This window comes from Myodes glareolus, chromosome 26 (assembly GCF_982192425.1).
Source record: "Myodes glareolus chromosome 26, mMyoGla1.1, whole genome shotgun sequence".
Lineage (NCBI taxonomy): Eukaryota > Metazoa > Chordata > Mammalia > Rodentia > Cricetidae > Myodes > Myodes glareolus.
Window position 1 is genome coordinate 4,013,248 of NC_142051.1, and position 14,662 is coordinate 4,027,909.

General features: G+C 44.1%; 1 protein-coding gene across 10 annotated transcripts in view; it reads left to right on the forward strand.

The window, feature by feature from the left end:
• The window catches only part of Grip1 (glutamate receptor interacting protein 1), a 634,564-nt gene that overhangs the window by 589,421 nt on the left and 30,481 nt on the right, over window positions 1-14,662 (forward strand). For all 10 annotated transcript variants that reach the window (XM_085683147.2, XM_085683148.2, XM_087902104.1 and 7 more), the window contains 3 exons: window positions 7,276-7,420; window positions 9,865-10,004; window positions 10,175-10,369. In XM_085683147.2, the coding sequence (XP_085539273.2) occupies window positions 7,276-7,420; window positions 9,865-10,004; window positions 10,175-10,369 (480 nt within the window). The remainder of the gene's footprint in view (window positions 1-7,275; window positions 7,421-9,864; window positions 10,005-10,174; window positions 10,370-14,662) is intronic.

Here is a 14,662-nt window from a genome sequence, read left to right on the forward strand (position 1 = left end):
CTGTGCTCAAGTCAGTCAACACCAAATAGGAGAAACAATAAAAAAAATTAGTAATTTAAAAATAGGATGAGGGAGCTAAGGAGATGGCTGAGTGGGTGAAGTGTTGGGCATGCGAGCATGAGGACCTGAATTCAATTCTCAGCACCCATGTAAAAAGCTGGGTACAGCATGTGTGCCAGTAATACCAACTGGGAAAGCAGAGGCAAGAGGAATCCTAGGTCTTATTGGCTAGCCCAATTGCCAAGCCCTGGGTTCCTTGAGAAACCATATCTCAAAAGAGAAGGTGGGGAATAATTGTGGAAGACAGAGCGCATCCATGTTTGGCTTCTACGTTCATTCACACACATGAGCACAGACACATATACACACACACCAATGGGATATATGGCTGTGTACACGTCCGCGGCAGCACTCTTTGTAAAGGTCCTTCAAAGTATAGGATGTAGGGCTCTTCCTCTTAGTTGGAGGAAGTAGGTTACTCGGGGAATTCCTTTAAAGATTCTATTATGAGGTGAGCACGCTCCCCAACCATGTACCATGATTGCAATGATATTCCCTGCCTGAGTGCTTGGAGCTGAACCCTCTGAAACGGCGAGCCAAAATAAATTCTCCCTTGATGTTGTTCTCATGATTATTTTCTCACAGTGACCAATACAGCACAAGAGGGCAAGAGAACGTGGAAGCATCGATTTTTGCCAGGAGACTCAACTACCTTGAACTGGCAAGGGTTTATGAGGTGGCAAGGGTTTATGAGAGAGAGGGGGAGGGGGAGAGAGAAAACGTGGTGCATCCCAGTGGTCTAATATACTGAAGCATTAAGTATGTGAAGGATATTGTAGGAGATGAAGTGGAAAGGTTTTCTAGAACATCACCGTGGGCCTTTAGACTATGGTGAGGAGTTTAAAGTTGCCCGCCAAAGCCCATGGGAGGAGCTACCACAGGACCTCACACAGGGAACGAGTCCAGAGGAATTGGTTAGAGACCACTGGTTTTACTCATGTTGAGTGAGTCTGAAATAAACGCTGTGGCTATTTCCATAGAATGAAAAGACTGTGAACACCAAACAGACTGGCAAGCTGGGAATTACACAAATAGCTTCCCTGATTATCGGGTTCCTCATCTACAAAGATCTGTATCTTTAAATATCTCCAGTACTGACTCCTTTGAGGATCAAAGGAAGTAATTACTGTATCTTCGCAAAGCATGTATACCTAGTAGAACCCAGTGAGCACTATTAGCAGCCACAATTAGAGAAAATTAATTTTAGCTTTATTTTGTAATGGCCAAATGCTTAAGAACACTTAGAGTTTTGAATATTTTTCTCCCTCTAGATTCAGTTACTGTTTTGCCCTCAGAAGCTCTTGTGCATTATCAGAGGAGTGTAACTGGGCAGGGCAAAGGATAAGCTCTTGTCCCAGGCTCCAGGACGGTGACCGCTCTATTCCCGGGTCCACGAGATGCGCAGAACTCTCTTGAAATAACTCTGTCATTTTGCCTTGGCTTTGCCTGGTAGAAAGCCATGCAATAAAGAGACTATAGATACGGCTAGGTCCCAAGGAGAAGGCTGGCAGAGATTTGGGGGGAGTTGTGCCAAATAATGCACGAATACCCAGGAACCCGGATTTTCAAGGCTTTGCATCACGTTTCTGCCTCTGTCTATGAAGCGGGCAGCTGCTGTGTTTTCTCTTGGTTTAAATTACCTTCCTTCGGCTGAGAGCTTGTTTGTTGAATCTGTGAATTCAGCACTTTGCCCTCTTCATGGGTTCTCAAATGTGTGGAAAAAACTAGGTCCAGGCCTTTGCTTGTCCTACCCATAATGCGTGGTCTTCCTTTAGTGTGCAATACAAGCTTATGCAAATTTAGCCTTTACTTCTAGTTGAATCTATTCTATCTGGGCTTTATTGGGGGTTTTCTTTCCGTGTTAGGCCAAGCTAGTTATTTGAAGTAGACTTCCCCTAAAGCCTAGATTGCAGAGGAGAAACCTTTCTGACTCCTGGCTGTGCTTTGAGCACCGGAAGGATCTCGCTGTCTCGTGTTTGCTCTCTTGTGGTAATGGCACCCAAACCTGAGAATACCTGATAATCGCCAGGGCTGTTCACAGGGCCATCGGAGCCTCCTCTGGAGTCTATGGTTGTTTCAGGTCTGGGAAGGCACAGAGAATTTACATTTCTAACCTGTTCCCAGATGATGCCAAAGTTGCTGGTCCTTGAATCACATTTTGAGACTTAGAAACAATCACTTTCGTAGAGACATTTAATTCCACTCATAAACCTTCCATATCTCCTGCAAATACCCTGAGTACCCTGCTTGACTGTAAGCTGGCCTTAGCACAGTGAGGGGCTCTCTGAATGGCTTGTTTTCTCCGGCTAGTCCAACTCCAAGACTACTTCCATCAGTTTTTTAGTTGAAGTGAACTTTGATTGACCTGCACGTGCATTCCTTCCAAAACCCCTCTTTGAATCTGAACCTCCTCTTTGGCCATGGCAGCAGCTGCCGTTATGGATTCAAGCCAAACAGTGTTCATTTTGTTAAACAGGCGGCACTCAAGAAGGCAGAAAATAACATTACAGACAAGTAATGCAGCAATTCGCATCTGCTCCGTGGTCCCATTAATTTCCTTAACTAGAGCTAAGCTGAACGTACAAGCAGGCTGGCCCCTTTCCTGCCTCTCGCTATTAGTTGTAAACCTGCTGTTGGAATAGAAAGTCTGCTTATAATATCATTAGCATCTGTTTAGGCTCGCTTTGAGACTTTGTGACACCCTGTCTTCACAGACGCTCCTTCCTCTCGGGGTTGAAGATTCTAGCTGCTGCTTCCTGAGCTTTGGAAGTGAGAGCAGCCTCAAGGATCAGGGATTGGGGAGCTTCTACCTCCAAAATGCTCTGAACATAGCTTTCCAAATAGCGGTCAGTGCCTTCCTCCTAGGCAGCGTGGCCTTTCAGATGCCTGCTGGGCTAAAACCCAAAAAGGCAGATGGATTCCGAAGTTCACTCCAGAACCTTGAAGGGAGGTAGTTCAGGGTTGGCAGGGGCCCCCTAGTGATCATCAAGGTCTTGGCTTCACACTCTAGATGGAGCTGCACTGGCTTTGTGTCATCTGCCTAGAGGAAGGGACATAGACTTGGCCCAGCGTGTGCTGTCACATGAACTGTTTTAGAGAGCTCTTCCTGGGAATCCGCCCATGCTAACAATCCTCCATCCTGTTGCTCTTCTGGAGCATTTTCTGAATTCCCCTTGATGCCAGACAGAGTTCTAGGGTTTGAAGATATGAAGATAAAACCATGTTTTCTCATTTCCCCCTGATGCCAGGCAGAGTTCTATGGTATGAAGATATGAGGACAAAATCATGTTTGGGGGGATTTTATTCTAATGAGAGAAATCAGTAAAAACATGGGATAGGGCTGGAGAGATGATTCTTTGGTTAAAGCACTTACTGCTCTTCCAGAAGACCAATGTTTAATTCCCAGTACCTATATGGAGGCTCACAGCCATCTGTAACTCCAGTTCCAGGGAATCCTACAACCCTCTTCTGGCCTCCTTGGGCACCAGGCATGCATGTGGTGCATAGACATATGTGCAAGCAAAACACCCATGTACATTAAATTGTATATACACACATATGTATGTGTATGTGTGTATATATGTATATAAAATCAGAATTAAAAGTATATGCCATAAGATGAATATTGTTAAAACTGGTCCTTGAGATGAAAGACTCTTAGGTACTGTGTTGCAATAGCATATGGGCTTCAAAACTTCTCTCTTCCAGGCTGAATCCTATTCCTTAGCCTTTAATCCTTTCATTCAAGAAAACAAACTTTTTCCTTCTTTTAGTTAATGGAGAAGCTTAAACGAGGAGTTGGAAAGGTGAAAAACACTAACATGATGGACAGAAGCTATGAGATGTCCTATGAAAGCACACCAAACCCAACAAAGAGACTAGGGCATCCTTAGAAAATAAGGCACATGGGTCAAGTCTTGAGGTAGAAAGAGAAATTCCTCCGGGAGCACAAGAGTAAAGAGCTGGGTGCACAGGGAGTAAAGATGGGGACTGGACATCATTCAATGACTGTGCAAGGACTTGGGACTCTACCGGGAGAGGCTCTGGGGCTTGGATTGAGAAAGGAGAGGACAGTGTGGCCGTCTGGAGCTCAGCTCCCACAAAGGCTCGGTTGTAATCTGTTAAGGAGCTGGAGAACAGATAAGAAGGCTTCACCTAAGAGTGCAATGTATTCAGGTTTGTGTTTTAAAAATGTTCCAGGAGGGAAAGACCAAGCCTCGTAAGTTGGCAGCGCTAGTGAAAATGGATGTGGAAGGACGGCAAAGGCTAGGTCCCAAGCAGGAAAGCCATGTAGAACAAAACCTTACTGTAAAAAACTAGGCAGAGCCAAGCCGAGCCTCCTCAAGGGCAAGTGTCTTATAGCCTCACAGGCCACGTGGTTTAGGTAGGACCACGTAGGGCAGCTGCTGCCACCAATAGAAAGAAGGAAGCTATTCAAATGCCTATTTACCTGCAGCATATATGGGGATTTATAGGAGGGTTATTTTCTTTTTAACCTTGTTAGTAAAATCAGGTGCAAAGACAGAGTTTAAACTATGAAATCTCAAGTCCATATAGAAAACAGAGAAAAAGTGTGTAGTGACCATCATTGCGTCTCCCAGAATAGCCATGGCTAGCTAGTTCCCTGTCTAGTTTCTCTGCCCACTGAATTGTTGGGAAGCAGACCCAGGCATCCATCCTGTAAATAACAACAGTATCTCTAAAGGAAGGTCTCTGGAAATATAACCCAGTTAAAATAATTAGCAGTGATCTTAATATCAGTGTGTATCTCAGCAGTGTTCATGATTCCCAGAAATATGGTTTATGAGTTCGTACATTATATAAAAACATACATATGTATATAATATATATGTATATATACATATTATGGAGAGAGAGAGGGACAGCAAAAAAATGAGAAAAGAGCAAGAGAGAAACAGGGGTGGAATTGAGTTGTAATTTTTAAACAACTAGTTTGTTTAAATTAGAATCCCCAAAGGTTTACTTTTTTGCCTCACCACTACCCTTTGAAGGATGTGTTTCTAGTATAATGATGCCATTTTCTTGTTTTGTAAGAAACAAAGAAACTATGCCCCATACTGAATGCCCAGCAGTTGTCTTTGGTGCCTACCTGGATGCTAATATAAAATGTCTTGTGTAAGCTGGCCCGCACCACGACTACCCTTTGCCAATCTACTCCATCCTCAGAGCTATTTGTCATTTTGTGAAGCAAGGCTGAACTAACTGAAGAAATTCTCCCCATGCCTCTCAGCAAGTGGGTCTGCCCCTAAGTTCACCTTCTTCTCAACCAATGTTTGTTTTCATCTAGAATTAAGCTTCACCTATAACTTTCCACAAATCCCTGGTTCTCCAGTGGCTTTAAACTGCATTTTCCCAAATTTTATAGAAAGACAATGCCTAAATCTGGATACCTGGTGCTTGTTCTCACATGCAGATCACATGGAACACACAGAAGGGTCAAGGTTTGCACAACAGCACACCTCCTAACATAGGGACCAAGAGAAACCCAGAGATAAATAATATTAGCTATCATTTCATTATGTTGGGGTCACTAATCAGATGAGTCATTCCAGATTCTCTCCAGAATATAATTATTGACACAGCTTGCAACATAAATGTAATCTACTCACTATATCCCTAATTCATTTAGATCAAAGACAGAACTGGCAGGTAACAAAATATTATACTATTAGAAAATGTAGGCTTCTGTGCTTGAATTCACTAAACCGGCTCCCCATGGTTCTCCCTGGAGCCCTCAGTAGTTTATCATAACCAGCCTGCTCACCACAGCATAAGCAGCAGCCTAGAAGGAACTTGGGGACCATCATCTCCCAGAGTTCTTAGACCTGATGTGGAGGATCTGACTTGAAGCATGCACTGAGTGCTTTTTTGACCAAAGATGTTGATTCTAGCACTGCATCTTATGACTGGTGTGGTCTTTGATTCCCAGCACAAGGAGCAGAGTCCATGAGAAGTGGTGTGGCTGCATTCCAGAACTCGCAAGCTGTGACCACGAATAAAGGAAATGCTGACAAGAGAGGGCGCGTCCCTGCACACATTACTCCGCTGACCTTGCCTTTTATGTTCCCCCTAATTCTTCACCACGCACACAGATAATTGAATTGTTAACTCAAGCTTTTCCTTCCCTCCATGTTTTAGCATTTCATATCGTAAATGAACAGCTGCTTACTGCAGAGTGTGGCTCTGTGGATACCTTACTCTTCTCCCTCTGACTGTAAAGAAATGACAATTTTGTCCAAGCAGTTACTGGGCCATTTCATTGTATCCTGAGGTGCAGAAATGAAACAGCTCCTTAGTCATACACGGCTCTCGGGCCAACGGATAAAACAAATGTCAGGAACTTCAAACATGAGCAAATAAAAATCTTTCGAATCCCGAGACTTCATAATGCAACCCAAATGGAGTCATAAGAGCCACCATGTTGGAAGTGGCCTGTGCCAGTTTTCTGACCAATGTCCAGGAAAGAACAGAAATGTCTTCTTTCCTACCACTCTGAAATGGCCTTAGGAACACATGACCATGTGGCAGCCTGGCAGATTCCTGCAGTGTGTGAATAGTTTGCATCGTTCTTACTCTCCATAGCAGAGAGAGCATTGGTCGAACCCTGGATAATGCCCCTGGTGGGTCAACAGGACTAAGACACTGTCGATGGAATTATAGGAAAGATTTTCTAAAATTCTTGGTATTGTCTTCAGGATAACCTCTCTGGGTCTCACCTCAATAAGAATTATCATATGATCCAACCCTGAGCAAAACCAACTTTCTTATTTTGAGCAGTGGTGTGTGTGTAAAGCCTGGAAGTGGCCATTTTTCTGAGTTATGGAGGGGCATTCTCGCTCTGTGTTATCTACTCCGCTGTGTGTTTTTCCATGGCCATTGATTACAAACATAGCAAAAGGTTGGCCTAGCACTGTGCACAGCACAAACATAACACGGAGGTTCTGTGGGCCTCGTTCAGTGGGCCACCCACTGGCTAAATGCAAGTGTTCCCCATCCCTGACACTCAGGACAACTTCATCCCTGAATTAGAATGTGAAATCCTATTAAGGAAATGCTACCTCCCAAAATAGTCATTTTCTGAGTCATACTGTTGCAGCATGGAACTTTTGCATTTCCTGCTTTATGGAGGAATATATATGTGTTATTTTTCTTTTTCCAATGAAACCAATTATAATTCCTTGGCATTTATTGCAGATGAGCAAGAAAGTTCCGGAGCGATTATTTATACGGTGGAACTGAAGCGCTATGGGGGGCCCCTGGGCATCACTATTTCAGGAACTGAAGAACCGTTTGATCCTATAATCATCTCAAGCCTCACTAAAGGAGGATTAGCTGAAAGGTAAAATTTGAAGGAACTTCCATAATTACCTGTGGCTGAGAGGGGCTTGCACCCTTACAAAACACTCTCCCTTCTCCTAGTTATTTATCTGGTTGACTTTTAAATCTGCACAAAGGATTGATTTTTCAAGCTTGGGAACTCTCAGGCAGAGCTCTGACTTAACATTGAAGGGCGTCTTACAGACGGTGAAGGATGCCATAGGCTTTGCATGGGTATTACTCTCTGAAAAAGTGTGTTGGGAGACCACAGTCAGCTGCAGGTAGATTTATACTGTGCCCATTTGGGGAAGAGGAGAGTGAAGTTGAGGGAGGTTAAAAGGCTTGTCCAAATCAATTCTGCAAGCATTTGCTGAGCTTTCTGTTGCCTGACAGGTATTGTGCTAAGCTTCTATCTGGGGGGAGGATAATAGAGACTTGGTCCTCAAAGACTACAGCTAACAGAGTGTAGTCACCCTTGCAATGCTGTCTCGTTGAACAGTGTCCATTTGTCCCTTGACAGTGATGCACAGGCCCCACCTGCTCTCCGCCCTCCACTGCCCGTTCTTGTTTGAGACATGCTACTGGGCACACAATAGGCTCGGTAACAAAATCTGTTTTTTTCAGTCACTTAGTTCAAAATGCTCAGGCACATCATTTCAGCCTGGTTTTTGACGGTAGGAGTTTGCAAGATGGAGATGTAGCACTGTGGAGTTTCAGAACTTCAACGTCCCTTACTTAGAAATCAGCCCATGTGACAGCTCTGTCTGTCAGATGAGGGCTTGGGAGAGCCAGCCTGGGACAGGGTGCTCTTCAGGCGTCCCCTTTGCTCTGTCTGTCAGATGAGGGTTGGGAGAGCCAGCCTGGGACAGGGTGCTCTTCAGGCGTCCCCTTTGCTCTGTCTGTCAGATGAGGGTTGGGAGAGCCAGCCTGGGACAGGGTGCTCCTCAGGCATCCCCTTTGCTCTGTCTGCCAGATGAGGGATTGGGAGAGCCAGCCTGGGAGAGGGCGCTCTTCAGGTGTTCCGCCATCCTACTTATTACTGTCAGACAACAAAGGAGTCAGGAAAATGTTTCTTTACACCAAGCTCCCACAACTTACATCTTTCCTGAACTAATACTCTCTATTAGAGAAGAGGTTTTTTTTCCCCAGAGGAATATTCCATAATTCGAACGACACTAGTAGACAGGTTAAGCAACCCCTACTGACCAGCAGACACTACGTCACTTGCATCACCCAGACTATGGTCCTGAAACAAAACTCCCAGGCCCCTGCAACCCTCTGAACAGGGTTAACTTCTTCATTATCTGAAGTTTAAGTGACCCAGTGCAGCCAAGGCCTGACATTGGCTCCTTATCTAAGGGTAAAGCTCTTACTGCTACACTGTCGGTCTTCTCCTGGTCTTTCCAATGCTTCCCAGCCCCCAGCAGTGACAGATAAAGTAAACATCAGAACTGTACATTCCAGTGTACTCTTTTGGATTGGGTGAGGGTGTAAAGAGAAAGGTTAAATATGGCTATTTGGTGTGCTCATCAGTAAATTAGTGTCTTTTCTGGGGCTAGGGAGACGGATGTCTTGGCGGAGCACCTGACTGAGCGAGCATGCAGACTGAGTTTGCTTCCAGGGCATCAGGGGTAGAAGTGGGCACCTAGATAGATAGATAGATAGATAGATAGATAGATAGATAGATAGATAGGCAGAGAAAGATAAGATAGATAGATAGATAGATAGATAGATAGATAGATAGATAGATAGATAGATGATAGATAGAGAGAGCGAGAGATAGACAGACAGAGAAGATAGATAGATAGATAGATAGATAGATAGATAGATAGATAGATAGATAGATAGATGATAGATAGAGAGAGAGATAGATAGATAGACAGACAGAGAAGATAGATAGATAGATAGATAGATAGATAGATAGATAGATAGATAGATAGATAGATAGATAGATAGAGGTTTCCAAGATTTGACTACACAGCAGTCTTGTCTTACAGTGAGGTGAGCACCTCTTTGTAGTAAACACATTAAAATTGTAGAAATCAGGGTGTCGCCTGCTGCACACTGCTACATCAGTTGTTCCGTAGAGCTCATTTCCTGGGAACCTGTAAGGAGTTTACCAGATGACTCAGCTTTTTTGGACTCTAAGAAATACATAAGTCCATTCTTGAAACTTATTAAGACACGTTTTCTAATTTTATTCAAAACGAAAAAGTCATTCCCAACAGATTCCATTACAACATTTCCCAAGAGGAAGCAAGTTTGAAGTTTAGAGACCTCCCCAAGTCTTTGTTATAAGTAATGTGCAGGCATAAAGGGAAATTTACCCCAAGAAGCATGCAGGGATTGTATCGACCTTGCCCGCCCCTGTCTGGTGTGTCTACCTTCCCTGCCCCTGTCTGGTGTGTCTACCTCCCCTGCCCCTGTCTGGTGTGTCTACCTTCCCACCCCTGTCTGGTGTTGCAGGACTGGAGCAATCCATATCGGAGATCGAATCCTAGCCATCAATAGCAGCAGCTTGAAGGGGAAGCCTCTGAGTGAAGCCATCCACTTGCTACAGATGGCAGGAGAGACTGTCACCCTGAAAATCAAGAAGCAGACAGATGGTGAGTGAGACAAGAAGTCCCAATTAAGGATTTCCAGTGTTTCCTTTCCTAAAAGAATGTGCTTAGTGTCTGTATGTGTTTCTAGGGAAATAACTCACTAGCTAGCGTATTCGAGGATCTTTTCATTTGAATTTACACTGATACATTACCCCCTTTCCCTGTCTGTAAAGCCCAACCAGCATCAAGTCCCAAGAAGTTCCCCATCCCCAGCCACTCGAGTGACCTGGGAGACGGTGAAGAGGACTCTTCCACAATACAGAAGCCTGGCAAGCTCTCCGATGTATACCCTTCCACGGTGCCCAGCGTGGACAGTGCTGTGGATTCCTGGGATGGGTCTGGAATCGATGCCAGCTATGGAAGTCAAGGTATGGAAGATTCATCTCTGTTGCATGTGCAGAATGCCTTTTGGTAACCCGTATCTGCTTCAGTTGTGCCCACCCTGAACAACCTGAGCACTTCCATCCACTAGCCTGGAATTCTCTCCCTGGAAGACATGGGCATTTATCACCCGTGGATAGGCTCCTGATGGCCAAGTGGTTCATGCAGAAAGCTTAGGTGGATATGAAACAGACCAGACGGTAGGGTTAATGTAGACAGGTCCAGACCTCATTGTGTTGTGGTTTTAGCAATCATTTCACAAAGATGGGTAGGAGGATCTGAGCCTGTTGACAAGAGGGTTAACAAGAGACCCCATTGATTCTTAGGCGTGCTTGGCTTGAACAAAAGCCCAGTTTTCCTTAGTCCTCATTGTTAGGGTGATGTGGTTGTGAGATGGGAAGGTGTGTCATAGATGTGTCTCCACAGACATCCTGTTGACACCCTAACACAAACAGCTTGGCGAGCAGGTGTGAGTGTGTATCCAGCTACCCCTCTTCTCGGTTCTCCTTTTGCTTGGCCTACCTTGGTTGTGTCATTCTCTGTCATGTCCTAGATAGGTGGGAAAAATTGAAACGACATATTTTTTCAGTTATTACATAGTCACGATATTGGAATTTGGTGGAGAAAGTATGTCAACCATCTCAAGTAAAGTTAAAGATCGATTATGGTGTGTGTGTGTGTGTGTGTGTGTGTGTGTGTGTGTGTGAGAGAGAGAGAGAGAGAGAGAGAGAGAGAGAGAGAGAGACGGTCTATTGAGTATGAGCACAAAAGTGCAGGAGACCAGAGGTGTCCGATCTCCCTGGAGCTAGAGTCACAAGTCATGAACCTCCTGATGTAAGTGCTGGAAACCAAACTCTGGCCATCTCTCCAGCCCCATCACAAATAGATTCAACCCTTCTTAATTCTTCCGAGTCATAATACCTTGTGACTAGTTAGCGGAAGGAGCTCCTGCAGCACACACACCCCTTTGTTTAAGTAAGAGAGTTCTAAACCTACTGAAATTATATAAAATAAGAACAAATATCTTATTCTAACTAACTTAAGTCTTGTATAAGAAATAACTTGGCCAAGTCATGAGAGGAAAGTAACTACATTTATCTGGTCTTCAACCCCATCAAAGATCTGAGAAGGGAAATAATGTTACCTGAGTAATTAGGAAGTGCAATCAAACGACTTCCAAAACAAGCAACAAATCACAGAGACAACTGGCTACCTGGGCAAACACCCAAAGTTTGCAGTGTTGAAGCAACTAACTTTGACTAAGGCCTAGAATAACTGACAGATTATTTTTAAAGGCAAGTAATTTTTCAAAACCATCTTACCCTGTCTTGGCAAGATTTGACAGTTCTGCTTATCCATTTCCAGACACTATGTATTTTGTCAGTAGTCAATACCTGAAAATTACTGGGACATAAAAAGATGCCAGATAAAAGACCCTAGTCAAGTTTTATCACAGTAAATGGAGTTCTGCCCTGTAAGGCGATACATATAAACTCAGCTATTCCAACCTTTTGCACCCGAGCGCCAGGACCAGGACTGGCATATGAAATACATGGTCTCTCCTTCCTTAGTAAAAAGGTGAAAAACTACTACTTTATGAAACGTTTCAAAAATTTGAATGGTAGTCATAATATTAAATTTAACACTGATAACATTAGAATCTTTATAAGGCTGGAGAAGTTAGGAGGGAAGTGGAGATCGTGATGATGGGCAGAGTTAAGATAATGTGAAAATGTAGCAATGCCTTGTATCAGTCGAATGCCTGAGTTCGCTAACCATGTTCACATGACGGCTCGCATGCAGTCCCCATAAGGAAATGGTAAGTTGAAGGTCACTGTCAGTCATGGGTTCCAGTGTGAGGGGAAGACCCGGAAGCCAGCTCGTCCAGCTAGCCCGACATCCGGTGTGGCCAGCACTGCTGACCGGGCATGCCGTGTGTTCTGGAGCGCGGAGCTGACAAACTCTCTCTGCTCTCCCTCTCTGCAGCAGCTCTGACAGCTCAGAAGTCCTGACTGTGCAGAGCTGAAATCTGCTCTGCCCTTGGTTTCAGAAAATTCTTCCTAGGCACACTCTCAAGGTGATTCAGAACCGACTCCAGCCCTTCCCCTTGGCAGCTCTTTCGGTTGCTGGACGATGTTACCGCTTCTTCCAAGTCTTTCCTTCTTCAAGGAAAATAACCCAGTGCCTTTAACTGCTCCCCTATCCCCTACATAACCTATTTTTGAGCCTCTTTTTTTTTTTTTTTTTTTTGGCCCGTGACCTCTCTTCTCACTATCCTCAAGTTTAACTTTGTGCTTGCTCAGGCATAGCACTCGGAAACCAGTCCTTGTGAGAGAGACATCTCAGAGCAAAGCAAGCCTACCCTGTCCTCACAAGACAGCAGAGTCTGCTGTACCCACCGCAGCATGGGGGTTAGGACTGCTCATGACAGCCATTCAGTTTGAACTTGCTGTTCATCAAGACCTCAGAGTCAGGGTTTCTTAAGACATCATGTGAAAACCAGGTGGATTTAGCTTTTGACTGATTTTTTGTTTGGTTTGTTTGGTTTTTTGTTTGTTTGCTTGGTTGGTTGGTTTTGGTTTTTCGAGACAGGGTTTCTCTGTAACAGCCCTGGCTGTCTAAGAACTTGTTTTTGTGGAACAGGCTGGTTGTGAGCTCACAGAGATTCACCTGCCTCTGCCTCCCAAGTGCAGTGATTAAAGGCCTGCGCCACCATCACCCAGCTAGCTTGTGATTGTTTATAATTGACTTTTTATAAGCAAAGCGTAAAATGCACTTATTTTCCTCTTGCTAATTAGCCTGCTTTTTCTTACTTGTCTCTCTAGCCCTGTGGTTCTCAACCTGTGGGTCCTGACCCCTTTGCGGGGAGGTCTCATATCAGATATCCTGCATAACATTTATGTTACAATTCATAACAGTAGCAAAATTACAGTTATGAAGTAGCAACAAGATAATTTTATGGTCACCGCAGCGGAGGAACTATGTTAAAGGGTCACAGCATTGGGGAGGTTGAGAGGCACTGCACAAACCTCTCAGCAGATTCCGTTCTGACCCAGAAAGACCTCACACATTCTCAGCCTCCTTTAGCCTGTAGCTGTCCCGGATTTGCTGAATCCCCATGATGCAAAACAATGGGTGGCTTGAGTCAACATGTTCTTCATTGTTCCCCACTCTTCCACAAAAATGTCCCACTTACTCATTCAACAGATAGTTAAAGTTCAGCCTAAACGATTCAACCCTAGAAGGCCCAAGAGTTTACAAGTAAATGAGGACTACCAACAATGACAGGCAGAATGACGAAAACGATGGGGGAGACACAAGGGCCGTATAGTAAAGGGACTGCAGGGGGCCATCTTGATGTTACTGAGTGCTTCCAGGATATGAGCTTCTCCCAGCCATTTGTGGGATGATTTCTCCTCTCCCATTCTCTAATGCCCCAAGCCAGTCTCCTTCATTGGGATCTAGATCTTTGCCCTTTAGGGTCTCAATTATTCCTTCTCCTAACTGAGGAAACCCTGATGGTTGTCCTGGGATATAGCCAGAGTCACTAAAAGACAGTAAATGGTCACCTCCTGAACTCTTGTCCTCAGGGCAACTGATGCACCTGTGGTCTGTTTATCTCGGCTCTCAACTCATATCTCTGTCTGATTGTTTGAAGTCACTTTTACCATTTGTATTTTCCCTAGGAAAAGAGTCTTTTTAAATACAAGTTTAAATACATTTGTATATAATTAAGTAATCTCTTGATTAATTCTTTTGTTTTCTCAGTTTCTAAACACATCCCTAAAATACATTCCTTAATATATTTGTGTTCCTAATGTTTCCATGATTAGATTATTAGTGTCTTGATTTATTTTTTCCCCAGAAATTGTCAGTTGTGTTTATTATTCCCACTCTGGATCTTTTCTGAAGATGTAGTTCAGGGACGCAAACTCGTGTGCTCAGAGCGCAGGCTCGCCCAGCCCCCTGAGCTGCCATCTCCGATGCTCTTCACTTTTCCTCAGGTCTCTGCATGCTCACATGTGGCTTCCATCAAACTCGTAGTTTCCACTGAGTTCTGGTGTTTCTACTTTGCTCTCTAGTTTTATAGAAGATGGCTTTGATGTATATTTAAAAAAAATTTTTTTGATATTCTATTTGGTCACCTTTGCATTTGCTCCATGACGGGCTTTTTCTGTTATAATTTGTTTTTCTTCCTCTTTCCCTTCCTCCCTCTTTCCCTCCTTCCCTTCCTTCTTCCACTTCTCTGTGTAACAGTCCTAGCTGTCCTGGACCTAGCT